The sequence below is a fragment of the Fragaria vesca genome, linkage group LG1 (genome assembly GCF_000184155.1).
Source record: "Fragaria vesca subsp. vesca linkage group LG1, FraVesHawaii_1.0, whole genome shotgun sequence".
Taxonomy (NCBI): Eukaryota; Viridiplantae; Streptophyta; class Magnoliopsida; order Rosales; family Rosaceae; genus Fragaria; species Fragaria vesca.
The window spans coordinates 8,370,897-8,397,425 of record NC_020491.1 but is presented as its reverse complement, the minus strand read 5'-3'; the positions used below and the strand labels follow the sequence as shown (position 1 = coordinate 8,397,425).

At 39.1% G+C, this 26,529-nt stretch overlaps 6 protein-coding genes across 7 annotated transcripts in view; 2 read left to right on the top strand and 4 right to left on the bottom strand.

Moving 5' to 3' along the window:
• Positions 1–1,283: 1,283 nt before the first annotated feature.
• LOC101296331 lies at positions 1,284–3,185 on the top strand. The gene is made up of 4 exons (XM_004289033.1): positions 1,284–1,451; positions 1,559–1,771; positions 1,868–2,023; positions 2,242–3,185. The coding sequence occupies exons 1-4, from the start codon at positions 1,284–1,286 to the stop codon at positions 3,175–3,177; spliced, it is 1,473 nt and encodes a 490-aa protein (XP_004289081.1). The 3' UTR covers positions 3,178–3,185.
• A 728-nt stretch (positions 3,186–3,913) lies between these two features.
• On the bottom strand, positions 3,914–5,563 carry LOC101296044 (L-ascorbate peroxidase 3, peroxisomal-like). Its single transcript, XM_004289032.1, has 9 exons — positions 5,442–5,563; positions 5,108–5,232; positions 4,992–5,041; positions 4,841–4,906; positions 4,712–4,760; positions 4,552–4,634; positions 4,383–4,462; positions 4,200–4,302; positions 3,914–4,111 (listed from the first exon to the last, which is right to left on the bottom strand). Exons 1-9 carry the CDS (start codon positions 5,561–5,563, stop codon positions 3,914–3,916), a joined length of 876 nt encoding a protein of 291 aa, XP_004289080.1.
• Positions 5,564–5,610: 47 nt separating this feature from the next.
• On the bottom strand, positions 5,611–7,878 carry LOC101294792 (L-ascorbate peroxidase 3, peroxisomal-like). Its single transcript, XM_004287747.1, has 9 exons — positions 7,718–7,878; positions 7,478–7,602; positions 7,285–7,334; positions 7,037–7,102; positions 6,885–6,933; positions 6,698–6,780; positions 6,519–6,598; positions 6,255–6,357; positions 5,611–6,166 (listed from the first exon to the last, which is right to left on the bottom strand). The coding sequence occupies exons 1-9, from the start codon at positions 7,828–7,830 to the stop codon at positions 5,969–5,971; spliced, it is 867 nt and encodes a 288-aa protein (XP_004287795.1). The 5' UTR covers positions 7,831–7,878; the 3' UTR covers positions 5,611–5,968.
• Positions 7,879–12,429: 4,551 nt separating this feature from the next.
• The window catches only part of LOC101295759, a 36,871-nt gene continuing 22,771 nt past the window's right edge, over positions 12,430–26,529 (top strand). The window contains exons 1-6 of the mRNA XM_004289031.1: positions 12,430–13,150; positions 13,253–13,470; positions 13,576–13,802; positions 14,450–15,189; positions 17,100–17,278; positions 17,442–17,941. Coding sequence (XP_004289079.1) covers positions 12,430–13,150; positions 13,253–13,470; positions 13,576–13,802; positions 14,450–15,189; positions 17,100–17,278; positions 17,442–17,941 — 2,585 coding nt within the window. The remainder of the gene's footprint in view (positions 13,151–13,252; positions 13,471–13,575; positions 13,803–14,449; positions 15,190–17,099; positions 17,279–17,441; positions 17,942–26,529) is intronic.
• On the bottom strand, positions 18,391–20,297 carry LOC101294296. 2 transcript variants are annotated; one of them, XM_004287745.1, is made up of 3 exons: positions 20,127–20,297; positions 19,144–19,494; positions 18,391–19,061 (listed from the first exon to the last, which is right to left on the bottom strand). In XM_004287745.1, exons 2-3 carry the CDS (start codon positions 19,492–19,494, stop codon positions 18,522–18,524), a joined length of 891 nt encoding a protein of 296 aa, XP_004287793.1. In that variant the 5' UTR covers positions 20,127–20,297; the 3' UTR covers positions 18,391–18,521. The 2 variants fall into 2 exon arrangements, with proteins under 2 accessions (XP_004287793.1, XP_004287794.1); XM_004287746.1 differs by having other exon boundaries at positions 19,144–19,461; positions 20,127–20,215.
• On the bottom strand, positions 20,411–24,834 carry LOC101294007 (cell cycle checkpoint protein RAD17-like). Its single transcript, XM_004287744.1, has 12 exons — positions 24,462–24,834; positions 24,310–24,358; positions 23,942–24,027; positions 23,816–23,863; positions 23,457–23,513; positions 22,881–22,983; positions 22,461–22,771; positions 21,987–22,356; positions 21,739–21,864; positions 21,342–21,540; positions 21,185–21,245; positions 20,411–20,868 (listed from the first exon to the last, which is right to left on the bottom strand). Exons 1-12 carry the CDS (start codon positions 24,663–24,665, stop codon positions 20,674–20,676), a joined length of 1,809 nt encoding a protein of 602 aa, XP_004287792.1. The 5' UTR covers positions 24,666–24,834; the 3' UTR covers positions 20,411–20,673.

Here is a 26,529-nt window from a genome sequence, read left to right as displayed (position 1 = left end):
AGTAGAGGAGGAGAGAGAGAGAGAGTGCGAGAGAGAGAGAGTGCGCACTTCGCAAGTTCGTAGAGAGTGAGAGAGACTGAGAGAGATCAAAGAAGTGAAGAGTGGCTATGATAGAATTAGCCAATTAGGGTTAAGTGGTTAACAACTTACCACAGATCAGAAGGTGTAGATTAACTCACCACATTTATTTTTTTAAACGGGACGGGCCGGGCCTAAACGGGATCCAGCTAATAAGGCCCGATCCCGAACCCGATTTTTCAAAACGGGACGGGATCGGGACGGGCCTTCAATATTCAAAACGAAGTCCCGTCTCGTCCCGTGAATTTTAGGGACGGGATCGGGACGGGCCTTCGGGACCGGTTTCGGATGCCCACCCCTAATCAAACGTATACTTGCTCTCGAGTAAACCTTTACAAATTGAAAAGTGTGCAAGTGCACTCTTTCCGACTACTGTACCCTAGATCTTTCCATGGTTCAAGTACCATTCTCGTTTGTTCTTACCATCACTACCATTTGTTTTTTCGGTAGTTGCATCCCTCTTATGATCACTCAAATCGATAGATAGTTTGATCATCCAAAAAAGAAAAATGAGCATAAAAACAATCCGCTAAATTTTCATGAATCTGCTCGAGCGATTTTCCTAGACATATCCTTAAAAGGTCATGTACAAGATGTACGATTCATGTTATCAGATTACATGGCGGAGAATAAACATTTCGACCACACAATTCAATCTATATCAAAACTTACAAATCAACAAACCCTGCAAGGTAAACTTGAATTGTGTTCATACCATAGATTACAATTTTCTATATACATTTTCATTCTATATCCTAAAATCTTTCCTTCTTTTTACCCCAAATCAAGCCTCCTCAATTCTTTGAAATCTTCTTCAAACCATGACAACCAAAGTCATAATCACATTCCAACAAAATCAAACATACATGGTAATTAACCCCTAAAATATGAAAATAAAAAAATTAACCGTAAACCAAGAGGGTCAAATACAAATAATTAACCCGAACTTAGACAAACAGCCCACCTGTACAGATACGCTAATTTTCTTCTCTTTTCCCAACGGCTAGTTTGTAGAACGGTAACCTCCAACGGTCAAAATTTCAAATCTCTCACTCTATACATTCTTCTTCTCTCTTAATACCCCTTCACAAATCACACCGTTCCCTTCACTCTCCTCCTCTCTTCTTCTTCTGAAGCCTCTCAGTGACCTCTCGATTCCATATTGTCTTGTTCATCTTTTGATCAAATTGATTTCGGATTCGAAGATGATGCAAGATATGTGGAATGCTCCTCCCGGTTTCAGACCCACCAAATCTGCTCCTTCCTCTCCGGCCAAGCCTCTCGGAGTTTTGCGGACTCGCTCCGAGTCGTTCCATGTGACTCATAAGGTCCCAGTTGGTGACACCCCCTATGTCAGAGCCAAGAATGTTCAAGTAAGATTCTGGGCTCGTTTTGAAATTCGATTCCAAAATCCAGATTAGTTTTTAGTTTCTCTAATTCATTCTGTAATTGATCGGTGTTTGGTTTTTGATATGAAAAGCTAGTGGATAAGGATCCAGAGAGGGCTATTCCTCTGTTCTGGGCTGCCATTAATTCCGGGGATAGAGTTGACAGTGCTTTGAAGGACATGGCTATTGTGATGAAGCAACAGAATAGGGCTGAGGAAGCAATTGAAGCTATCAAGTCATTGAGGCATCGGTGTTCGGATCAAGCACAGGAGTCACTTGACAACATTCTATTGGATCTTTATAAGGTAACAAATCTTCAGAAATCCCAGTACCATTTCAACAGTCATGTCATTTTGTGTGTTTCGATTTGGACTAATGATTTGGGTTTGATTTTGGTGCAGAGATGTGGAAGATTGGATGATCAAATAGCGCTTTTGAGGCACAAGTTGTTCTTGATTCAACAAGGAATGGCTTTCAATGGCAAACGCACCAAAACTGCTAGATCTCAAGGGAAGAAGTTTCAAGTCTCTGTGGAACAAGAAGCCACTAGATTACTGGTAAGACCATAACCAAAAGCCCAAGCTTTGTTGTTTCAGTTCAAAAATGTTGAATCAATCTGATCTGGGTCTAGTGCTAATTGACTAGATTATTGTAGATACAAACCAAATTATTGAAGAAATGTGAACTGGGTCAATAGATTGAGACTATTTAGATTAGAATGCAAGCCAAGTTTTATGCAGTTGAAACTAATACTAATTGGTTCTGTGTTTTTCAGGGGAACTTGGGGTGGGCTTTGATGCAGCAGAACAACTACATTGAAGCCGAAGATGCATACAGACGAGCACTAACAATTGCACCAGACAACAACAAGATGTGCAATCTCGGAATCTGCTTAATGAAGCAAGGAAGAATCACGGAGGCTAAGGAGAATCTCCGGCGAGTTAAGCCTGCGGTGGCTGATGGGCCAAGAGGAACAGATTCCCATCTCAAAGCCTATGAAAGGGCGCAGCAAATGCTCAAGGACTTGGAGTCTGAGATGATGAACAAGGGTCTGGATCGAGTCGAACAGAGCAGGCTTTTTGATGCCTTTCTTGGGTCCTCATCGATTTGGCAGCCTCAGCCTTGCAGAGACAATCACCACACCCCATTGCCGCCTCGAATGGAATCTGTCAAAATCGACGAGTTTTCTGACGAAAACATTAACTCCTTGCTGCTGACTCAGCCCAGAACCAAGGTTCTGCCTCCTCTTAGAAACAACAACAACAACAACGTGCTGAACTCACTGAATTGTGCTGCGCAGCCTTTTTACTCGAAGCAGGGCTCAATCGGAAATAGTACTCAATCTCAATGTGCTGAGACCCTTAAAAGGACTAGGTCTGGGAATGCTGCCAATATGAGAGTGACTGATGCAATTGAGATCCCAACAAAGCCTACTATGGAGCCTACCGTGGAGTTGGGTGTACCTGAAAACAAGACCAGAAGAAGGCTGTCACTTGAAGAAAATGAAGAGAACAACAAGATGGCTCAATTGTTGCCTGATAACAAGGACTTTGAGGATGCCATCATTGCTGCTATGATTGACCCAACAAATGAAGCAGGGAAGGCGATTGGCAATGGAAACAATGCAGGGATGTTTCCGAAGAAGATTGAGAAGAGGCTCAGGGTATTTCAAGACATTACTCTCTCCTTAAGTCCAAGGGCAAGGGCTTAATAAGTAATCTAAGTTGCTTTAGGGTTTATAAGTAATCTAAGTTGCTTTAGTCTCTTACAAATTAATTAAGTATCTGCTATATAACTAATCTAAGTTCGGGGGTTTAGGCTGGAGATGGAGTTGTGGAGATGAACTTGTTCTCCTTCGATTATCGTCTTCTGGTAGAGAGAATGGGAGTGTGTAGTTGAAGCTGTATCAGGCTTACTCCACTCAGCAAAGAAAAAAAAAACTCATTTAAGTTTTATATTTATGTATGCCTTTTGGGCCATCTTCAAAGATAATGAATAACAATGAATTTTTTTTTATATTTCTATGTTTCCTTCATCTTATTTGGAAATGAGTAATTACTTAACTAGTGTTGTTTCTTTTGACATGTATCAAGCAGACCCGGCTTTGGATACCTTCCTAGGCTCTTCTCCACCAATTTGGCAGCCTCAGCCTTATACCTGCCTGGTTTCCAGACCCTTTGTTTAACTCGAGCATACTTACAAGCCAAATTCTTATTGGAGATGAACTTGATCTCCTTTAAATAGCAGATATTCTATGGAATCATATATGCAATGTAAACAGAACATCTTTATTTGAGTGAATAAATATATATAGCTTGTTTTCGATCAACACCAGTGAGATCTTTATTTCTTCGTTTTCTGGCTCTGGATTGAGCAAGAATATATACCAATACCAATCAAATTACACGGGGTATGTACTCGTTTACACACATAAGTATCCATGGACCCTAATTATTGTATTGTTTCCATAATAGATAAGGGTCTGGGCTGATATCTGTCAACTGATCCCACACAAATGCCAAAACTAGGATAGCAGCAATGCTAAGAGCAAGTCCTACCTTCTGACCTGAAGAAGGTGGACTAAAGCCAAGTTCGGATAGTTTCTTGTGTGATACTGCATAGTCTCTGAAGAATGCATCCTTATCCTGCCAATACACATACGAATGATCTTAATTTTGGAAGATGTGATATCGTAAAATTATCAACTGCACATAGACACTTTAGCCAATTTACGTTTGCATATAGTTCGACATAGTGATGGAACTCGGGATCCTCCACTAAAGCCTTGTCTGTGGGAAGTTTCAGCAGTCCTTGTGACTTCCCTTTCAATAGTTCCCTGATCATAGAATTCACATTTCCAAACATTACATTGATTATTGCATGTATAAATAGATAACATTTCTATGGATGTCTTACACAAAGTATGAGTTGTCAAACTTCGCAGGCTCCTTTGTCCAGGGTCCATCAAAGCCTGATCTCTCCTGATGTGCCCTTCCCTATAGGACCATGATATGAGATAAATTTCTATAAATGCTGATCAAGTACAGTGAAGATAAGATGGTCAGATTCAGATTGCAAAAGTTACCAATGTGTGGCCTCCTGATAGAGCCACAATGTCCTGATCATCTAGTCCCATGCGGTAAAAAGTATCCCTTAAATGTGATGCACCTGTGAACAAAGTGAAACTAATGCAGTGAGCAAATTTTTTAGCACATGAAATACTAGCAGCGTAGTTGATGGCATACCGAGTTTGGCATCTGGAAGACGGCCTTCTGGTGGTGATTGCTTTGAGTCCTGATTGAGAGATAAAGAAAGATATTGAAGATATACAACCTAGGTATATGTCATACAAAAATTATTTTCGATATGCATACCTTTCTACCCGAAATAAAATCAATAGGTGGACCTCCAGTGACCTCTACTGCAACAACCCCAGCAAGCTAGAAACCAGCCTTTAAAGTAAGTGATATTGTGATTTTGACTAACATTAGTTATTAAACTATCAAACACGTAGAAGTATTATACCTGGTAGAGGTCGGCATATGTAATTTTTGGGTGCTTGGCCTTCACTTCTTCTGTGAATGATACCAGAATCAGAAACACATAAAGAAAGTCTCAATTGAGACTTATATTTAGCTTACCGCATAAATCAACCGCGATTTTCAGTCCATTGTTGGCACTATGTTTTAACTCTTCCTCATTCCTGATTGAGCCATTAGGCCCTCCAGTTTTTGTTTTAGCATCATATGTTCCAGCATCATGCCATCTATCAAAATAATGAGAACCCTCAGTCATGAAAACTAATCACCATTCCATAATATTCAACTTTTTATTCAAAAAGTACCATCTTTACAGTCCAAGAAGGGACACAATTAGGTAGGCCAAATAGTTAAGCTAACAATAGGAACACGAGACATTAAAGAACAAGTTTAGTGGAACAACCAAGAGAAGGAAAAAGGAAGAAGGGACAATTACGCTAAACGAAGCATAATAGGAGCACAGTTCTTGCTGTAGATAAGAGCACGAAGGTCTTGGCGAGCCTTCTCAATTTCCTGCAGGTAGAGTTGCCTTGCCTTTGCAGACCGTAATGAGGCCATGGGAACTGGTATGCAGCCTTTCTGAAATTGCAGTGTTAGTTAATAAAACAGGTTTTTGTGGCAGTTCATTTTATATGGAGGGTTGAGATGAATCAGAATAAAGGAAGTTTGGCAGGAGGATTTTGCAGAGAACAGGAAAAGGATTGGTTCCTTTTTTGAACAAGCAGTAAGGTTTCTTTCCCCATCTTTCAATTGTGCTCTTCAATTTTCTTGATCAAGTTATTAAAGGCAAGCAATGCAGTCACAAATACCAGCAATATGTCCTTTATAAGCTGAATCGAGAATCTTAGAACTTATTACAGCAAAAGTGCAAGGTTCCACTGACAATAAGTACTATTGTTCTCTGAATAGGACAAGAAATATGATTCACTGGTTTCTTATGATATACAAGAAAGGAAGACATCTTCACTTGACTCTTTTATGAACTTCGTACAAGTAACCCAGAATCACCACAGCAGCGGCAACCGCAACTCCAACAGCACTTTGTGCCACTACCACACTAGTCTTTTCAGCTTCCTTGACACTAGATGAAGGTGGAGTAAAGCCTAGCTCTGATAGTTTCTTCTGTGAGGCTGCATAGTCTGTGAAAAATGCATCCTCATCCTACAAAAGTAATTGACGGGAAAGGTAAACATGTTGATCCACAATAACATTTCACCCAAGTTCCCAGAAGTACCTAGGCTTGAATTACCTTTGCATAGAGTTCAACATAGGGACGGAACGCAGGATCATCCAATAAAGCCTTGTCTGTGGGTAGTTTCAACAGCCCCTCTGATTCTCCTTTCAGTAGCTCCCTGAAAACATTTTCGTATAGTCAAACCCGTAGTTAGACCTTGGAACTTATCAGTGCAAAACCAAATTAAAAGAAAAGGGTGTCCAGATGACACTGAAATTTGTTAATACTAAATTTGTTCCTATTAAATAAAATGTTCAAAAATATTAGCAATTCTCTTACACAAAGTATGAATTGTCAAACTTGAGAGGCTCTTTTGTCCAAGGGCCATCAAAGCCTGACCTTTCTGGATGTGCTCTACCCTACAGAACCAAAGAACAATAAGTTCCATGTACTATATATAAATAGCAAAAGTGTGACACAAAGTGATTAGTCATCCTTGTAGAAAGCTATAGATATACCAATGTATGGGCTCCAGACAGTGCCACAATGTCCTTATCAGACAGACCCATGCGGTAAAAGATGTCCTTCAAATGTGGTGCACCTGCATCAAAATTGAACAGCCAAAGCATTCCAGTACTATTAATAAGCAAAAGCACAATAATGAATAATGATAGTGATCATCCTAGTACATAGGCATGCATATACCTTTTTTAGCATCTGGAAGCCTTCCTTCTTCAGGAGATTCCAATGAATCCTGATTAAGATTATAATAAACACAAAGTTCATTAAAAAGAACCCAACAACTTCTACTGCTATTGACAACAGCCATCAAGCCATGATCATGATCACTAGCATACCTTCCTACCGGGAACAAACTCGATAGTAGGGCCTCCGGTGACCTCGACTGCTACAACCCCAGCAAGCTGAGATCATTAAAAAAAATATATAACCTTTCCAAATCACACACAGCATAATTCATCAAAATAAAGACCCTAACTCTGTACTAGAGTAACCCGAGATTTTTCGTGTAATTTCCTTACAGCTATGCTAAACATGAAGTACAATATAATCCTAAAAGGCTATACACAAAAATAACTATATTCACCTGGTAGAGGTCAGCATATGTGATTCTAGGATGCTTTGCTTTCACTTCCTCTGCATATCAAAACAGAAACAACACCGAAATCAGCGAAAAAAACAAGAATCAGTACAACAACTAAATCTGGCAGAAGATCAAACACTTTCAATTAGTGTAACTTTTGAATCAGTGAAACTAAGTAAAAAGTAAAAAGCCTCACCACAAAAATTAACCGCAATCTTCAAACCACTATTAGCTCCGTGGCTCAACTCATGCTCATTCCTAATAGAGCCAGTAGCCCCTCCGGTCTTCGTTTCAGCGTTGTAGGTCCCAGCATCGTGCCACCTGTACCAATCAAAATCATGCAGAGATTTTAAGCATTCTGGTCAACTCTAAGCTCCATTTCAGTTAACGGATGAAAGCAAAGAGCGAAATTGAAAGATGGAGATGAGAGTTTTACGCGAGACGAAGCATGATAGGAGCACAGTTGCGGTCGGAGATGAGGGCGCGGAGGTCTCGGCGAGCCTTCTCGATTTCTTTCAGGTACTGCGCGTCTACGACTGGTTCCGCCATGGCAGCGCGTTCAGTCCACGCGCCTGGGTCTGGTTTTGTAAGCTCTGTGGATAGCGGGAGAGGGAATGGGAAAGCTTTGAGCGGTTTTGGTTGTTTATTTATTTTCCTTGTTTTTTATTAATTGAAGGGAGGTGGTGGAGGAGCGTAATTCTCACGCGCCGAAATGGGGACGGATAGAGTGAAGAATCGGGAGGTGCTAGTGGGAGCGTGAGGTTGGGTGGTGTGAGGGTGCGCGTGGGTTGTGAACTTTCTTATCTTTCTTGGAGTTCGCAACCTCTGGAACGAGTTAACGAACTGATGCGTCATCCGGAGTCTGAGGGAGGACTTTATCTTTGAGTTGGGCCTAGAATGTAGATTTGGGCCTTGTGTTTCGTCTTGGGCCACTGACCCAAAAGCATTATGAAGAACATGAGAACACAATGATGCTCCCCCCTAATTGATCATCAATTTTTTTACTGAATTTCTGATTGAGCAAGCACGTCCTATTGTTACATACCCGTGTTTGTAACAATACAGTAGTTTGCTACATACCCTTAACAAAGCAACTATTGTCTCTAAAAAATAGAGCAAATTTTACGATAGTATATTCCTCGAATTTAGTCCTCATTATAGAATTAATTACTAGCGTGATAGTTTTTTTTTTTGTAGTTACAAGCTCATTTAATCTTCATATAACCAGCTCATGGCTTAATGTTCATCGCCATATTGTGTTCGATGAACAAAGAAACAAGAATATTAATTAGCTAGGTCTCCTCTCCTTGAATAAGAGCAAAATTGATACATACTTCAATTATTTGTGCAATAATTAACATTTTATGCAGATCTACAAGTACATTGATGATTGATTTAGGTGTGGTCCGCAGGTAGGATATACTCTTAGCAGAGAGTAGGTCTCACGGCTTCTATATATATATAGTCTTTTACCTGTGCATATTTATACGGGATCATAATCACAATCAACTAAAAACATGGCCGAATCTGAAATTTTCAGACCTGAGTCGAACTCTCAAAATTGGGCCCTCAAATCGTAGTTTGCATCTAAGATTTTTTATTTTTTTAAATAAAAATGTTCAAGAACTATATCTATAAACTCAAAATTTAACTACATATCCAAAGTATTTGGATTATGATTATTACTTTAGTGATTTTATTTACAATATAACCCTATTTTAAGCTATCACCTCTTCTTTTTTCTAAATGGTATAGACTTTTAACATTAATTTGTGATATAATCATACCTCTTCACGAAATTGGTATGTATAATTATAACAATCATGGCTGGGCCCTTCCATTTATACATTTATACCTTTCTGTTTCTTTCGTTGCACTGATTGCAGTAAAAAATAAAAATAAAAAAGTTATGAATTCTGACACAATGGAGCAGAAAGAAATTCATTTCATATTTTAATGTATTTTATGACGGAGGAAGCAGTGATTATTCTTTTCTAGGCCCCCTACACCTCGAGGCCCCGAGTCGACAACCTCTCCGGACTCGTATCAAGTCTGGGCATGACTAAAGATAAGCGTGAGCGGTTAATTAAGTTACCGTATTATACAGTTATTTGTCTTACTAATCAGTAGTTTGTATGATTATTTATTTATTTAATTTTTTTTTTTATTTTTTTTTTACTATAACAACCCTTGATTTTTATTTGTATTAGTTGATTCATTAAGGGTAATTATGAAAGTTCATAATTTGATGAAGTTTTTAAGGGTCTGAGTTTATAGTAGTAGAGATATAGAAACAAAATCCCAACAATGTTCCATGAACTACTGAAGCTGACGAAGTACTGCAACCTCCAAGCATATGCTGTAATTTTCTGGTAAATTAGTAATAATTGCTGCACAAACCTCGGTAACATTTTCTTTTCAGGGTAAAATAGTGAAATAGAATTATACAATATGCATGAAGAGGGCCATGAAGCATGTGGTGACAGAACAACAAAGTAGAGGTTGTAATATAAAAATGGAAGATCGGAAAGGAAATGTTGCTGCCATTTATAAGTTTAAAGTTTAAACCCAGAAATGCTGACTGTTCATTGTTTTCCAGAAGAACCAAGGAGATAGAAAACAAGATTTAACGCCCCAAATGATACCCTTCTCTGCCATCTGATCCCGAATCAAACAACACTTTTGTTTTAGAATATACTGGGGAAGAATGATGCTGTCCTTGTTAATTAATTAGTACTAATCCTGCTCTTATTTTAATGCCTGTTAATTTTTGAGCTGTTCTATGATTTTCTTGATCCTCGAAGATAGATTAACATGGAAGACCAGTACAATCTGACTAGACCATTTTTTTACTGTGGTTTCAAAGGGTTTAGGATCCTCAAGGTAAAATTGCTATTTTTAACTAATTTTACTGTTCCCTTCCAATTAACCTGAAGTTTATCCCCAAGGTTTTGACGTTATGTTTCAGAAATTAATTTCCACAGTACAACGGACATCACGAATTGTTGGGCCATGAAATCTCATTAATTCTGGAGCGTAAATGTGGCCAATATTTCAAAAAATCAAAATGACGTTCAAAGTGTTGGAATTATGAAGAACAGTTAGGAAAATAATTATATAGTTCTCAACCAAAGCAAAGAGTTAATTTTCTCAGCTTCAATTGGTTACTGCTTTGGCAACCCAGGATATATTGTTGAATCTTGAATGTTTCTCCTTTTAGGGTTGATACTTTAAGAGATAACATACTTCAAATTTTTAAGTTTAATTACTTTTCATTTCAAATAAGTTGTATGTTTTAACTGTAGTTTAACATTTTTGTTTTTTGTTTTGTCGAAATGCATCACAAAGCTTACTTTGGTCATAGCATTGTTATAAGAGTTACTTAGTGTGTTATATACCCCCAAAAACTCTAATATTATCAACTTTTTTTGAATAAAAATAAGCATTACAATTCTTCAAACCTTATCAATCTTACTTTTTAAACTCAACTGTATGAATGTCATACTTTCACCACGTACAGAAAATGATGAAACTTGTTTTAAGGGAGTAAATTTGCTCCCCACCCTAACTTCCCCACTTTGCTCCCCACCCATTTAAATGAATAACACGTGTATCTCACTCAAAAATGGTCTCTCTCCCGGCCAACTCTCTTTTTTCTTCTTCTTCTTCTTCACAACTCTTTGCAACTCCCAGCCCTACCTCCAACTCCCCCTCCTCCACATTCAACCCTCCCCAACCCCCACCCAAGCCCTCTCTTCCGACTCCCTCCGCCTCTCTGTCCTCCACTCCTAAACCCAACCTCATCCTCTTCCACACCCCTCTTCCAACCTCCACAAACCTATCACCAACCTCAGACCAAAAAAAAAAACCCACCACCAATGTCGCCAGCATGAACCACCACACTTTGGGCAGCGGAGGCGGAAGCACTCGGAATGAGGAGAATGTGGAGGAGTGGTGGGCGAGAAAGGCGGAGCCAGACGAGGTCGCTGCCTGTGTCGACGACCAGGAGGAGGGGCTGCTGAGGGGGCCAAGGCGGAGGTGGACGAAGTACTGGCCGGAGCCGGTGGAGGCGCCGGAGACGACGGGGGAGGCGATGGTGGGAATGGAGGACAGAGAGGCGGAGGGAGTCGGAAGAGAGGGCTTGGGTGGGGGTTGGGGAGGGTTGAATGTGGAGGAGGGGGAGTTGGAGGTAGGGCTGGGAGTTGCAGAGAGTTGTGAAGAAGAAGAAGAAAAAAGGGAGTTGGCCGGGAGAGTGAGACCATTTTTGAGTGAGATACACGTGTTATTCATTTAAGTGGGTGAAAAACAAAGTGGAGAAGTTAGGGTGGAATTTGCTCCCTTTGTTTCAATATGTAAATTATGAAACTTAATAGATAAACTGATAAGATCAAAATCTATACCATGGTATACAACCAAGTTTACAATGGAGGTTCAAATCTATCTTCTTGTTAACTTCGTGCCTTCTTGTTAACTTGCACGAAGTTTCTCATTAAGATTCTTCCATTTTTTGTTAAACCAAGGAAAAAGATAAACGGTCGAACTGCACTTTTGGATACTGACAGACTCATGACTGTATAGTTTCTTCTGAGTCACTGACTCAAAACAAGTCCAGTCCAGTAAATCCAAACCCAAATTCAGGGTACTTTGGTCATCCAAATTTCAAATATACAATGGCACACTAGCTCTCTGCCCAAGGCCTATTGTCCCTGGAACACCTCAACCCCTCCCTGTCCTTTCCTTCCTCAACCACATCCTAGATAATTCCCAAATCTCCAGAGAGAGAAAGAGAAAGAGTCTCAGATCAGAACAAACCGAGTTGCAGATCAAACCGAGCAAATGTAGTTTCTCCTAACCCATAAAAAAAAAACCTGCATCAGCAACAACGTTGCAACTCAGTACAACAGTTCGATTTTCCTTTAGGTAAGTGTTCCTCTGTCTCTGTCTGAGATGAAAAGAGTGTTTTAGTCTTTCAGAGCTTAAAAGAATAATACTTTACCTGAAAAATGTGTTCCAAATCGACCACCTTTGACCCTCCATTGATGGCTGTCTTCAAGCTTCATCACTAGCTCTAAAGCCCTGCTCTTTTTTTGTGTTCTTGTTCACACCCTGTTCCTGTTTTTGTTTTTTTAGCGTTGAATCGAAGTGAAGATGGGATGTTGCTACTCGAGAATCGAGAGAGAGGAAATGGTGTCGAGATGTAAATCGAGGAAGAGGTACATGAAGCAGTTAGTGAAAGCAAGACAAGCTTGGTCGGCTTCACACTCCATGTACCTAAGATCTCTCCGAAGCACAGGTGCTGCTCTGCTTCAATTTTCAAATGCCGAAACTACCCTCCACCACCAGCACCACCCCAGCCACCCAACAACCATCCACCACCACCGCCTCAACAACCACACCCACCACTCGCCGCCGCCGCCTCAAACCCCGCAGACCCCACTCCAACCGCCTCCGCCTCCTCCGCGTAGCCCAAGTTCCGAGACTACTTGGACCTCCACCGCCTCCACCGCCCTGCCGCCTCCTCCTCCGCCACCGCCGTCGTCCACGTGGGATTTCTGGGACCCTTTTGTGCCGTCGTCGTCTCGGTCGGTGACCGAGGAGGAATGGGAGGCTACGACCACCGCATCGGAGGCGGTGGTTACGACTGTCACCGGGGCGGCGAGCACCGTGGCGCCGCCTTCTATTGTCAGTGGATTTTCGAAGGACAGTGAAGCGAGCTCGATGGCAATGGTGGTGTCTAGAAATGCTAAGGATCTGGTGGAGATCATTAAGGAGCTTGATGAGTATTTTCTTAAAGCTGCCGATGCCGGTGGCCAGCTCTCGTTTCTCTTGGAAGTTCCAACTCCTGGATTCTCTTCTCAGATTAAAGGAGGCAAGTTTTGGTTTTGAAATTTTTACATTTCGTTTAGCTCTGTTTGTATCTGAGAAAATTGAGAGAAAATAATAATAATTTTCATGTGTTTCTTTCTTGCAGGTAAAGTATATAACCATGGTTGTAATTTGAGTACTCCATCCACATGGGCATGGGGTTCGAGTCCTAAACTCAATGTTTTCGGGAAAATGGGGTGCGACGAAATGGTGTTAAGTCATTTAGGCAGCGAAATGGGGAGTGATGGTGTGGTACATAGCAGCCATTGTTCTACTGTGGAGAGGCTCTATGCTTGGGAGAAGAAGCTATTCCAGGAAGTCAAGGTAAACTTTTTATTTATTTTTACTAAGGTGATTTCATACTTATTCAATGTGATCGTGTAAAATCCCATGAGATATTTATGTTTTTGTTTCTTGGATGGTTTTCAGGAGGCAGAGACGATAAAGATAGAGCATGAGAAGAGGGTTTCAACATTGAAGAAGCTAGAGATGAAGAGGGCAGCAGATTATGTGAAGACTGAGAAGACCAAGAAAGAGGTAGAAAAGTTGGAGTCACAAATGATGGTTTCTTCTCAGGCCATTGAGACAACGTCTGCTGAGATCATCAAGATAAGGGACACAGAATTGTACCCTCAACTACTTGAGCTTGTCAAAGGGTTAGTCTTTATTTTTACCCTCTGTCTAATTTTAACTTCTTATGTCATATGTGCTCCAGTAGATAGCCAGGAGATTTAAAATTTCTGGATCAGCAGAGTTTAAGTCAACTCTGATATTAAGTCAGAATGTAAAGTGTTGAATATTTACTTTTGACTACTTTTATGGATGTTTTATGCCTCTTTGTTTTGCTTTTGTTTTATGGATGTACCACTGTAAAAGACAATAAGACAATTTTTCTGGGCATGAATGTACTATGTGTTTCAGAGAAGGGCCACAAACCCATACAAAATTTGTGACAGATTGTAATGTACTATCTTTCTGTAGTTTTTACTTCTTTCTTTGATAAGTTCTGTTACTGTGTTCATCCTGTTACCTTATACTAGAATATGATCTAGGTTGTAAGCATGCAAATTTTGATTTTCATAGTGTGCTGTAGAGCTGCTTATATCTATTTTGATTTTCTATTGGTTCTTGCTTAATTTAAATGAGCTTTATGACTTCTACTCGTCAATGTCTGTTTCAATTAGACGGGTTCATATTTATACTTGATGATTTTGGGGTGTGGAGTCCATAAACTGGAGAATTTATGGTCATTTTGTTTACATTTGGAAAATTGAAAGAATACTTTTTGCTTGCTTTTTTGTAGATTGATGTGTATGTGGAGAAGCATGTATGAGTGCCACCAAGTCCAGAAGCATATAGTTCAGCAGCTCAAATACCTGAATACCGTACCATCTACTGAGCCCACGTCTGAGATTCACAGGCAATCAACTCTCCAGCTTGAGGTTCATGTCCAGCAATGGCACCAGTCCTTTTGTAACCTGGTCAGGGCTCAATATGACTATATCCAGTCCCTTACAGGGTGGCTCCGTCTTAGTCTCTTCCAGTTTAGGAGAAATCCGTTACCAAAAACAAGCCAAGAATCAAGAATTTACACATTCTGTGAAGAATGGCACCATGCAGTCGATCGGATCCCAGACAAAGTAGCATCTGAAGGAATCAAGAGCTTCCTAACTGTAGTGCATGCCATTGTAGTTCAACAAGCCGAGGAAAACAAGCAGAAAAGGAAGTCAGAATCCGTGTTTAAAGAGCTTGAGAAGAAGTCAAGTCAACTCAGGTCACTTGAGTCCAAACACGGCTCTTTCTCGATGCTAGATTCTTCTAGCGCTACAGCAAAGAACCCAGTCGCTGATAAGCGAGCAAAGGTGGAGAAGTTGAGAGCAAAAGCAGAAGAGGAAAAGAGCAAGCATGAAAAGCTTGTGAGTGTGACGAGGTCCATGACCATAAATAACCTGCAGATGGGGTTTCCACATGTGTTTGAGTCAATGGTAGGCTTTTCAAGTGTGTGTATGCAGGCGTTTGAGTCACTATATAACCAAGCCAAAAGTGCTGATCAGGAGCTGGATATCAAGAGGCTACTAAATTGAGGAGAAAGGTGTGGAATTGGAAAGAATGACAGCTCTTTAATCAGTTTTTGTGTATATATCCATCCCCATGGATTCCCTAAACTTAACACAATGTAGGCAGATTAGGAAACAACGGAAACGCATGGTAAGGGAGTATCTAATTAGTTTCAACATTCAACAGCCTTGTTTTTTATGTAAGATTGATAGGTTTGAATGTTCTTCTGTGTTCTTTTTTTCTTGTGGGTTAACTGTAGTTTTTATCCAATTATTTCTAATGAAGTGTTCAGGTTTTAGTCTTATAAAGGTTTACTTCCTAACTTTTTTGTTTGAAATGCTACTACAGTAAGCTGAAACCGCAGTAATGCTCCAACCTTACTACTTTCAAACAGCTAATGTTAATCCAAATTTATAGCAGAACTCAGATAAGCTTTCTGCAGGTTTCTCGTGGTAATTCCTTACAGGTGACAATGTGAGACTATAGGATGCTTTATGGATTGGTTCATCTACCTAATAAAAAATGAAGTCATGAGAAACAATTTGGAATCGATCAATTCATCAACAGTTTAGTTATTGGTGCATTTGTCATTCCACTGAAGCTGAGAAATTATCACACGAATCTGGTTTGTTTGCTCCGTAAACTATTTCCGTGATACTTGTTCAGTTGGTCATATACTAACTGATGATCTTATCAATATGAGCACACTCTTCCATACTAAGAACAACAAATTTTGTCTATATGGAATTCAGATATTGGGAGAAATTAACACGCAAATGAACTAAAGAGTGAAGTTTTAGAATCCATTATTGGGCAAATCAAATCATGGTTAAATAGTTAAGAAAACTTTATAGTTTTTGTATGCGACCAATCGTAATAAATTTTTAATTAGCTTATGCTTATGTAGGATAGTGATGATTTGAGGGAATTTTTTTCTGTTTTTCATTGTGCCTCAAGTGTAGAGAGCTAATAAAACCCAAATATATTTTTTTTTTTGAAAGTAATACCCAAATATTATTTAGTTTAGTTTCACAATCCGACCCGGTTGGGTATTATTAGGTTGTATATCTTGACATACACAAGTTCGCTCAAAAATTTTGGTGTGGAGAATAATGATGGGAGTTTATTGGTCTCTGACAATGGCAGAGCCAGAAATGTAGGTTTAGGGAGGCCGAGATATAAAGTACGAAAAAAGATATATAATAATTTCAAATCGCATAACAAATTATGTGTTAATTGAAATTAAAATTAATGATTTCTCATAATCTCTAAACCTAATTATTCGTTGTAAATGTGATTTATGTATATGTAAATGACTATATGTATATTGAAAATTTAGATGTATATAAAATGATTAGTTACTAACTAATTGATTGTGGTGATGGATCGATACGGGAAGAGGCGATGAAAATGGAAATATATATTATAACATGAAGCTAGACCTATATATTACAATCATAACCATTCAATCTTACTAATAGAATATGATTAATTGACATTTTTCAAAAACATTGGGGATGCCAATAATAAGCATAACCAGACAATTCTACTAATAGTATAGTGTTAATTGACATTTTTCAGAAACTTTGGGAGGTGCCATGGTCCTAAGGTAGCTCCGTCTGTGGTCTTTGGAAGTTGAGTTGGTTGCGACTTGCGAGTACAACAACAGCAGCCAGCCATCCATATGTGTTGATTGTTGATGTGTTGCAATGAAGTTTCTGATTTTAGATCTACCGTACCCTAGTTTGGGTTTGTGTTGTTTTTCAATTTTAATTTAGTTGTGAGTTTGTCTATCCTCTTTGTGTGTTGCATTTACAATCTGTGCTCTATCTAATGAATGAGAAAAAGAAGTTCAATCGTAAATTTAATTTATTTTCTATTTACATGCGAATAAGGTTTCACAAAGGTGACGGTCGGCCTCGTGCTTCCTCGTTTAAGTAGTGGCGAGATGACGGCGACGCCGACCAAGTCTTTTCAAAAGCTCCACCCACGGCGTTCTGTGGTGGCCGAGGGTGTTTTAGAGGGGCATGGTTCGGCGAATATCGTCGCGCTCCGTCACCGGAGGGGTCGAGAAGTGGGCCGATTGGGACCCATGAGAGCTCCCCCAGCCGTGGCCCAACTTGAGATACTTCTCTCATTTCTAGAAACTTCTTTCTCCTCCAATATCCGAACGCCACGCTGTCTATGACACTCTTCACACTCGCTCTCACTCTGATCACACACTCTTCTCTCGGCAGAGCTTCAGAGCTTCTCCACTGGCGTCCTCTGCAACCCTACTCAGCCGAATCCTCACCCGCGCCTCAAACCCCATCCCCATCCCCTCCTCGATCCGCTCCTTCTCCTCCACATTCTACCAAATCGTGAAGCCATCGCCGCAGCGCGCGCGTGACGACGCCCCCGACCACCTCCACCGCTCCGGTCTTCTCATCAACGACGAGGACGACGCGCTCTACCTCACGAAATCCATGCCGGGGCTCGGCGTTGAAGACATCCACGTGGAGATTAATAAGAACAACACTCTCATCATCAAAGGCTCCCCCAGCGGCTACGAGACGGTTCTTCACCTCCCGCCGTCGTGCCGGAAGGAGGAGGGTCGGTTCATTATGAAGAACGGTGTGCTGAGGGTGAAGGTGCCCAAGGAGCATAAGCCCAATGGCCCAAATGACCAGGCCCAATCGGGTCAAAGCCCATGTATAGCTGAGGAGTACAAGAGTGGTGATGCTGTGCTCATTGTGGGGTATCAGCTCCAAGATGAGTAGTGATTTCTGACTTCTTCTGAGAATGGTGCGACTGGCATTGAATCAAAGGTGGTAGCTTTAGGAGTTGTAGGGTTTAAAGATGGAGTCTTTAGATTTAGGGTTTTAATTGTTAAGGTCTGACTGAATGAAGCCTAACCCAGCCTAGCCTAGCTAGTTTCTTGTGTTGTGAATTTTGTATTCAGGGTTTAGGTCCATCTGTGTGTTGGGTTGTAACTGATCTAGCGAGGAAATGAATGAGAAATAGATGGTTTCTACTTTTCTTGATTATGTTCAATAATTTTCTGGCAAGTATATACATGAACTTGGCTTGGTTATAATGGGTAACTTTGAAGGAATGGGTAACAACTTTGCCGGTGAAGTTTAAAAACCATATTAAACTGTCTGGGAGAATTGTGTTTGATTTCCAGAATTCTATAAGTTTGAATTTGATAATCAGGTAAAACCAGGTTACTACTGATATATATATATATATGAGTAATAATATGGCCTAATAATATTCACATGATATGGGTTTAGATGAAACACGGCACATTGAGAATTATAATCTAGGGAACAGGATCAGCTGCTTGATCTGCACTTGCGCTGCAACCAAATCAAGCGCTTGTCACGTTTGAGAGACAGGAACAACTCCCTTGCAGTGGGATCGTTGAACAGATCAATAGCAGCGAAATAGACTTGCTCATCAACACCTTTCATCTCATCCAGAGCTTTAATACAATTAGTTATGGTATATCTGGCGTCACGTTGCTGTATAGCAGCTTTTCTCAGCTTTGATGCAGCTGCCATCTCTAAGATGGCTCCTGCGATGGCATCATCAATGCCCTTGCGCCCTCTTTTGCGGATGCCAGCACTGCTGGGCATAATGGGTTGAACTGTTTCTTTATGATCTGCAGCAGCATCTGCTTCCTCAGATTCCGATGAGGAAAGTACTACTTGCTGGAAGGACAATGGGTCCAATTGATGAAAATTAGGAGTCCCTTCCTCGTGTTCATTTGGAAGGTCATGCTTTCCGTTGGTCGCTGGTTCTGAAAATATTATACATAGTTCTTTGTATATTGGGCAGCCACTGTTTCTTAAAGCCTCTGCTTCAGCATGTTCCTGCTTGAAGATTTAACCACATCAGTTGGGTCACTTGGGTGTAGAGTTCTGTCAATGAAACAGGTAGAATAGGAATATATACCTTTGTGTATTCAGCCCATACTTCATCACTGGCTGTGATAGTCCCTGTGGCTTCATCCCAACTGATATCACTACGATCAAGAAGTGACTTGATTATAACATATATCTTCCTCATATCTGCATATCGGTTCTTCAGTTCCTTGTCCCACTTCAGACCCGTTCTCTTGTAGAATTCATCGCAGATATATTTCCATGCTTTCATGCCAAAGTAACTGTTCTTTGTGTTCCCTTGGTGTACTTGATCAACCATTAAACTTGCAAGTATCTTGGTAAGATGTGTATTCCACCTAGCTTTTGCTTGTTGCTCCTGAAGCTGTGCCTGCACCCTCGACCGAGTAACATGGCTAGCCATCTAATTTAGAGATGAGAGTGGGTAAGAAAGTAGAAGGAAAAAAAAACAAGTATAACATGTATCCAGCTGAGTAACTTGTTTTTCTGTCTATACAGGAAATACATGGTATGCAAAACGCGAAATAGTTATGGTGATGGTGAAAAGTAATCGCTGGATATGCAATACCTACAAACTAGATTTATGTAATCTTAAATAAACAGAAGCCAGAAGGAGACCTCGCATAAAGAGAAAACTTAGCTGGTACAGACTGGTGTTTCTTCAATGCCTCTGTGTATTACTACAGTACTAAACTACTGGAAAGCTATCAAGTCAACCTTTCTTCTTAATTCTTATAAACCCTTTTCCATTGAAGAAGTAGTTTCTTACAGCAAAACAAGATGAAGGCTTATGCAAGATGAAGCTTAATGCTCCATTCTGGATCAAAAGCCACAAAACCCAAATCATATAAAAACCACCATTTTGACAGGACAATATCTTCACTAATGAAATTCCACAATCCAATTTCCACCATGACAATATATACCCACAAATTAAGTGCAACCACAACTATTGTAAACAGAAATCACAGTTCCAAAAAAGAGTAAAAGAAAAAACTGAAAGTGATAAACAAGTTGAGAGAAGTGTATGTATACCCTTGAAAAAAGCCCAACTCTCCCTTGAGGATTGAACTGTTATTGTAATCAACGAGCTTCAAAACCCAAACGCCCAATGATGAAGACGAGGCCGAGAAACTGACCGGAGGAATCGCCGGTGTTTTTTTTCTCCGAGTTCAAGAATTGCGTAGGTGAAGAATATCGTGCGCCCCCAAAAGCGGCTCTGAAAAGACTAAAGAGGATGTTCGGGACAAAAGAGTCAATTCCGTAGAGGCAAATTTTGGGAATTTGTTGATTCTATTTCTCCAGAAACATTTATACTCTTGTAATTTGGGTTGTGTTTCCTTTTTCCTTTATTTTTTAATTTTCTTTTGTATTTCTGATTTTCTCGTTACAAATGAAAAGACTAAAAAGACTCCTGCTCTAATAAAGTTAAACTTCAACAAGTGACTGTACAAAGAACTGAGACTGCCAAATCTAACATTGCTAGCAAACTCTGTCATTTTTCTTTTCTGTTGCAGCAATTACTATACAAAACAAACCGAATCTTAGCAAAGATTGCTTCCTAAGCTCTAACTACTATTCCTTACCAATCTTCTATATCGTCCTCAACTTCGCTGTCTTGATCACCCAAACTCATCCTTTCGACATTCTCTTCAAGACCTCCCTGTGCCCTAAATCCAAGCCATTTAAATGCAGGCATGTACTCGGTAGCTATAACCGTCAAATCTGATGAACACATTCCATTATAAGCACTGAATCTCTGATTTACCATCTCCTTCTGCAGAGAAGTCACAAATAAGTACCATAATCAGAAAAACATACACCAGTTTACAGTTTTAGACCTTGAACATCTTCCAAAAGATGCATAAGGACCAACTCGAATATATAGTACAATCAGCCCTAGATGTTGGCCAGCCAAAGCATGCCTGACCGAAAGGAGAAACAATTCTAGTGATTTTCTATAGTATTGCTTATTTCAAGTCTAGTCCTTTTACTGCAGGAATTACTTTGTTATTCCAATTTAGCAAATACATTTATGTGTATTCTTAGAAAACAGAATGGCATGTGCAAAGGGGCAAACTCTTAAAAACAACCTTGTTGTAAAATGATGACTTCTCAACCTGCCAGAGCTTGGGCCGCCGAACAGCATGCCACCTGCATACTTGTAAGAAATTAAGAATAAGTTATGCATCTGAAAGTGCATGAGTCCTTGCTCATACAGTAGGATTAAGTGAAGCATATAAAGAATACCTGGACGGCAATGGATGATTATTTCCAAATAGCACACCACGAACTGCAACTGAAGCACCGGCCGACTGTAGAACATTCTCTGCCTCATACTGCCTACTTAACATTCCGCGGAAGGTAGCAAGAAGCAAGTCAGCATCACTTAAATATGAAGCAACTGACCAGGAATCATCCATTGCCTCCTCACTCAGGAAATCCAGAACTGAAAGACAATTGTGTGAAAGAGTTAGAACGCAGCAACAATTTCACGAAAAAAAAAAACACAATACAAAATCAAGTTGCCACCCTTTTTCCCTCTCATGGACTTTTGTTCCTGTCCATCCACTTTGTATCCATGCATGACGAAGACAAAGTAGTTTTCATAACATCAAGTTACAACATCTAGGTAAAGAAAAATCACCATTTTCATGTAGAAAATCCGCAATTGGCCTAGCTTGTCCATGAGCTTGACAAAGAATCTTTTCCGGAGCATCCATTTTCAGTGGTAGTCTAGACAAATCTTCTCGCACGTGAAATGCAGCTCCATCTACAAAACAAAAGCATAAGCTCATAGGTGACATCTCATGCGTAATTGAACCTCCCCCATGCTACACTGGGAAACTAATAAAATCCACGATTCAAAGCTACATATGATTTGAATCAACATACCCAATTCCATGATATCTTCAGTCTCTCTTTTGTTATGCAGAAACTTCCCAAGGGCATGGAATAGAGAAAGTGTATCATCTCTTCCAAAAAGTAAGGAATAACCATTATCCATATCTGGTTTTCCTTTAGCATACAAGGGTGCTTGTTTCCCTTTACCAAACCTGGGAGGAGTAATTGATGAAGGAAGCAAATGCATGGGAGTTGGTTTCAAATAGAAGAACTGTAAAGATGTAATTGCATTTCTTATGTCACCTCCACTTGCTTTTGCAATTAGATCAACCTGTTCAGCAGTCACATTACACTGCTCTTCTTTACATATTCTAGACAGTACTTTTTTGATGGAATTAGAAGTTATAGGATTGAAGGAGACCTGAAATTTCCAAACATAGTCTGAAATAAGTCTGAAATAAATAGGTATTCAGTAGTAGCCTCAGAAACACTTCTTAAAATAAAATAATTGGCTGAGAAAGTAACCTTACAGGCCCCAGCACTTTGAAGAGACAACGGAAGTTCATCCAAGTATCCAGCAGTCTGATCTTCGGAATCAGCTTTACCACGGTCGGTGATCAATATAGCAGTTGGTGTACAAGTTGTTTGCACAAGAAGACGCAAACAGTTTTGAAGTCTTTGAAAAGCAACTTTACCATTTGTCACCGGAAGGTCGTCAATTACGAGTATAATTGATGCTTTTGAACCCTCACTAAGGGATGATGGAATCAAACCATACTTCCGTACTCTCTCCACAAAATTTTCAAATTCCTCCAACTTGGACATGTATTGTACTCCTAGAAGCCAATTGGTATATGCCAGAAACAGCAAAGTATCCATTAGAATGCTTCAAATTTGAATAATTTATTAAGTCCCAGGTATCTCCATGAACAGAATCTACTATACCTGTACTAGAGTTATATAAATGTTCTTGCCAAACTACTGGAGTTGGCGTGCTCCATTCACACAATGTAGCAGCAAGTTGAGATGCAATCACATGAATAGTTGCCTACAAGATTAACAGAACCAAAATTTCTTATTAATATGGAAAAGCAAGCACTAGACAGTTCTTTCAAGAAGTAAATTGCAAAACTCATTACATTACAATACAGACATGCATGTTTTTAAAAAGCAAAGAAGCAAACAAAACAAATTTTAATAACGGCTGTGGCAAACAAATAAGATCCACACACCATGATTAGACTGACAACAGTCAGATTTATCATAGTATTCTACTTGGATAACTTCATATGCAGCAGAAAGTTAAAAAATTTGAGAAGATAATGAGGCAGGTAATAAAGCCCGTTAATTAAGTTAGTGTGGACATTTGGCTTTGAAAATTCTCTTTAACTGATGGGAAGGACAAGACAGCACTATTTGCATACTCTCAAGAACGGAAATCATAAACTAATTAAGCAAGTGTCCCCATAGTGTACCCAAGCTAGCAAGAATAAATAAATGAATGAAAACTAGACTACATACAGATTTTCCAACTCCAGCTTGCCCAGTGATGACAAGAGCATGATTAGAAGATTTACCCTGTAAATCGAAGAAAAAATATATGAGATTGAGAACAATGAATTACAAAGACAACAGAAAACAGAAAAACAGTTTGTTTGAATAAACTTGAACCTATCCTTCAACACAAAGATGGCAAAAAGGTATTCACATGATATAAAAGAAATTACTAATTTTATCAGTGTACTTGAACAAGTAACTAAAGAAGTCTACCAAATATAGGAAGTCCTTCGTGTTTTCAGTTTAAGTCAAACTGTTGGTGATACTCTTTAAATGAACATCTAAATTATATGAGAAAACTTTGATAGCCATATACCAACAACCTTTGAATTTGTTAATCTTTCTTCGAACCAGCCCTTAACTTCTTCAACCTGTAAAAGAAAAAAGTAAATAATAATCAAAATGGCTACAGCCAGTCATGTTTGCAAAACCAAGCCAAAAAGTTTAACCTTTTTCTTGTGAACAGCGAGCTCCTCAAAGGAACAAGGTTTGTATTTCTCAACCCATAACTCCTTTGAATTCCTCCTTCTAAAACCTGATTCACATTTCCACTTCCATTCAGCTCTAAGCAAATTAAATCAAACTCAATATTTGCATTCAGACAAAACTTTTTGGCTGCCCCATATCATTGTATCAGTTTTAACTATGCACAATCTGAAGTAACACCAATTCATGATTTCACATCACTCTCGAATTAGAAAAACATAACCATCACAATTATGCAACAATAAGCAAATCAACACTGCTTAGAATCATAAAAATCACAGAAATAAAATCAAAACGAGCACGAAAAACTACAATCTCAGCAATGGCATACCAGCAGGTACCTTGGACTCTTCATCAAAATCTCCAAACGACAATCTAACCTGCATCACATAAAAATCTCACATCAGATTCTCACAGCTAATTTCTTACTGAACTCAACACTAAAAATTCAAAATTAAACCAAACAAATTCACAAATCATTACATCATCCCAATCAGTGGACACTGAGCCCAAGCTAGAGCGAGAGCTCAAACCCCGAGCCTTCTTCGCTCGCCCGGGGTTTTTCGCCGGCGCCGTAGAGACCAACCTCGTCGCCGACGATCTTGTACTTCTCCGATTGGAGCTCAGAGAACGATCGGCCTCGTCGTCATCCGACGACAAGACTACCAGAGAGCTCCGCTTACCCATCGGAGATAGCAAAACCTAATTTCCTAGGGTTTTGTAATGACAATCGCCTTAGCTTGAAGCTCCATTGTTCGATAAGGCTGAAGTAGTAAGATTCCAGAGCAGTTTGGGGATCGAAACGGTGCGTTTTGGTGGTGAAGTGTAACACTGAGGAGGAGGAAACGGGTTGAAATGCAGAGAGGTTGGTTTTGAGGGTTCGAAAATTCGCGGGGTTTTGTGGAATTTTGTTCAGTGAAGACTGGGGGACTGGGGAGGATTAAATACCCAGAAACTTTAAATGTAAATAAATAAAAAATTAAATTTGAGGCGTATGAGAGAAGCAAAGGCCTAAACGAGCGAAATGGTTGTAACAAAAAAAAAAAGTTCCACTTGTGTGCTTTAAGGCATAGATACCCAACTAATTTTGACTTGCTATAGCAGGTTAAAGCAAACTAACACCGTTATCTCTCTATATGTACAGTTTTCATTAGAAATATCTACCACTCAGATGAGTAAAATCACACAAAAGTAGACTTTTTGGAAATCAAAATGATTCTTGAGACTGTCTACAACTATCATAAGAAATATCTACTACTGTCATGAAAAATATCACAGAAAATGTTGCAAGTCGAAAGACACATTTAACATAAGACACATCAACTGTTTTCATTAGAAAAATAGACTTTCTACAAATCAAAATTATTCATGAGATTGAATTAAGTAAAATTTGCAACTCTACATTTAACATAAGATACATCTACTGTTTTTATTACAAATCTCTACCATTAACATAAGCGAAATCAAAGAAAAGTAAACTTTCTAGAAATCAAAATTGTGATTGAGATTGAACCAACCAAAGTAAAAGATGCAAAGTCTACATTTAACATAAAACACAACTACTTTTTTCATAAGAAATAGCTACCATTAACATAAGAGAATTCAAACAAAAGTAGACTTTCTGGAAATCTAAATTGTTCTTGAGATAGAAGAAACCCAAGGTAAAAGATGCAAAGTCTACATTTAACATAAGACACAACTACTATTTTCATAAGAAATGGCTACCATTAACATAAGAGAAATCAAAGAAAAGTAGACTTTCTGGAAATCTAAATTGTTCTTGAGATTGAAGAAAAACCAAGGTAAAAGATGAAAAGTCTACATTTAACATAAGACACAACTACTTTTTTCATAAGAAATGGCTACCATTAACATAAGAGAAATCAAAGAAAAGTAAACTTTCTGGAAATCTAAATTGTTCTTGAGATTGAAGCAAACCAAGGTAAAATACGCAAAGTCTACATTTAACATAAGACACAACTACTTTTTTCATAATAAATGTCTACCATTAACATAAGAGAAATCAAAGAAAAGTAGACTTTCTGGAAATCTAAATTGTTCTTGAAATTGAAGCAACCCAAGGTAAAAGAGGCAAAGTCTACATTTAACATAAGACACAACTACTTTTTTCATAAGAAATGACTACCATTAACATAAGAGAAATCAAAGAAAAATAGACTTTCTGGAAATCTAAATTTTTCTTGAGATTGAAGCAACCCAAGGTAAAAGAGGCAAAGTCTACATTTAACATAAAACACAACTACATTTTTAATAAGAAATGGCTACCATTAACATAAGAGAAATTAAAGAAAAGTAGACTTTCTGGAAATCTAAATTGTTCTTGAGATTGAAGCAACCCAAGGTAAAAGAGGCAAAGTCTACATTTAACATAAGACACAACCACTTTTTTCATAAGAAATGGCTACCATTAACATAATAGAAATTAAAGAAAAATAGACTTTCTGGAAATCTAAATTGTTCTTGAGATTCAATCAATGAATATTCACAAAATGAAAATTGACCGTCTGATGTGATCATTATAGTGAAACAT

Excerpts from the sequence above, each read along its gene's own strand:
- LOC101294792 (XM_004287747.1), bottom strand. The coding sequence starts at position 7,830 with ATGGCGGAACCAGTCGTAGACGCGCAGTACCTGAAAGAAATCGAGAAG. Across the intron at positions 6,934-7,036 it reads AGTTTGTTCCCGGTAGGAAG|GATTCATTGGAATCTCCTGA; the intron begins GTATGCTAGTGA and ends AATCTTAATCAG. Across the intron at positions 6,358-6,518 it reads TTTGACAATTCATACTTTGT|GGAGCTACTGAAAGGAGAAT; the intron begins GTAAGAGAATTG and ends AAATGTTTTCAG.
- LOC101294007 (XM_004287744.1), bottom strand. The coding sequence starts at position 24,665 with ATGGGTAAGCGGAGCTCTCTGGTAGTCTTGTCGTCGGATGACGACGAG. Across the intron at positions 24,359-24,461 it reads TGTCCACTGATTGGGATGAT|GTTAGATTGTCGTTTGGAGA; the intron begins GTAATGATTTGT and ends TATGTGATGCAG. Across the intron at positions 23,864-23,941 it reads TCGCTGTTCACAAGAAAAAG|GTTGAAGAAGTTAAGGGCTG; the intron begins GTTAAACTTTTT and ends TTTCTTTTACAG.
- LOC101296331 (XM_004289033.1), top strand. The coding sequence starts at position 1,284 with ATGATGCAAGATATGTGGAATGCTCCTCCCGGTTTCAGACCCACCAAA. Across the intron at positions 1,452-1,558 it reads TCAGAGCCAAGAATGTTCAA|CTAGTGGATAAGGATCCAGA; the intron begins GTAAGATTCTGG and ends TGATATGAAAAG. Across the intron at positions 1,772-1,867 it reads TTCTATTGGATCTTTATAAG|AGATGTGGAAGATTGGATGA; the intron begins GTAACAAATCTT and ends ATTTTGGTGCAG.
- LOC101296044 (XM_004289032.1), bottom strand. The coding sequence starts at position 5,563 with ATGGCCTCATTACGGTCTGCAAAGGCAAGGCAACTCTACCTGCAGGAA. Across the intron at positions 4,907-4,991 it reads CATATGCCGACCTCTACCAG|CTTGCTGGGGTTGTTGCAGT; the intron begins GTATAATACTTC and ends GCTGGTTTCTAG. Across the intron at positions 4,761-4,840 it reads ATTTTATTTCGGGTAGAAAG|GACTCAAAGCAATCACCACC; the intron begins GTATGCATATCG and ends TCTCTCAATCAG.
- LOC101294296 (XM_004287745.1), bottom strand. The coding sequence starts at position 19,494 with ATGGCTAGCCATGTTACTCGGTCGAGGGTGCAGGCACAGCTTCAGGAG. Across the intron at positions 19,062-19,143 it reads TATGGGCTGAATACACAAAG|GAACATGCTGAAGCAGAGGC; the intron begins GTATATATTCCT and ends ATCTTCAAGCAG.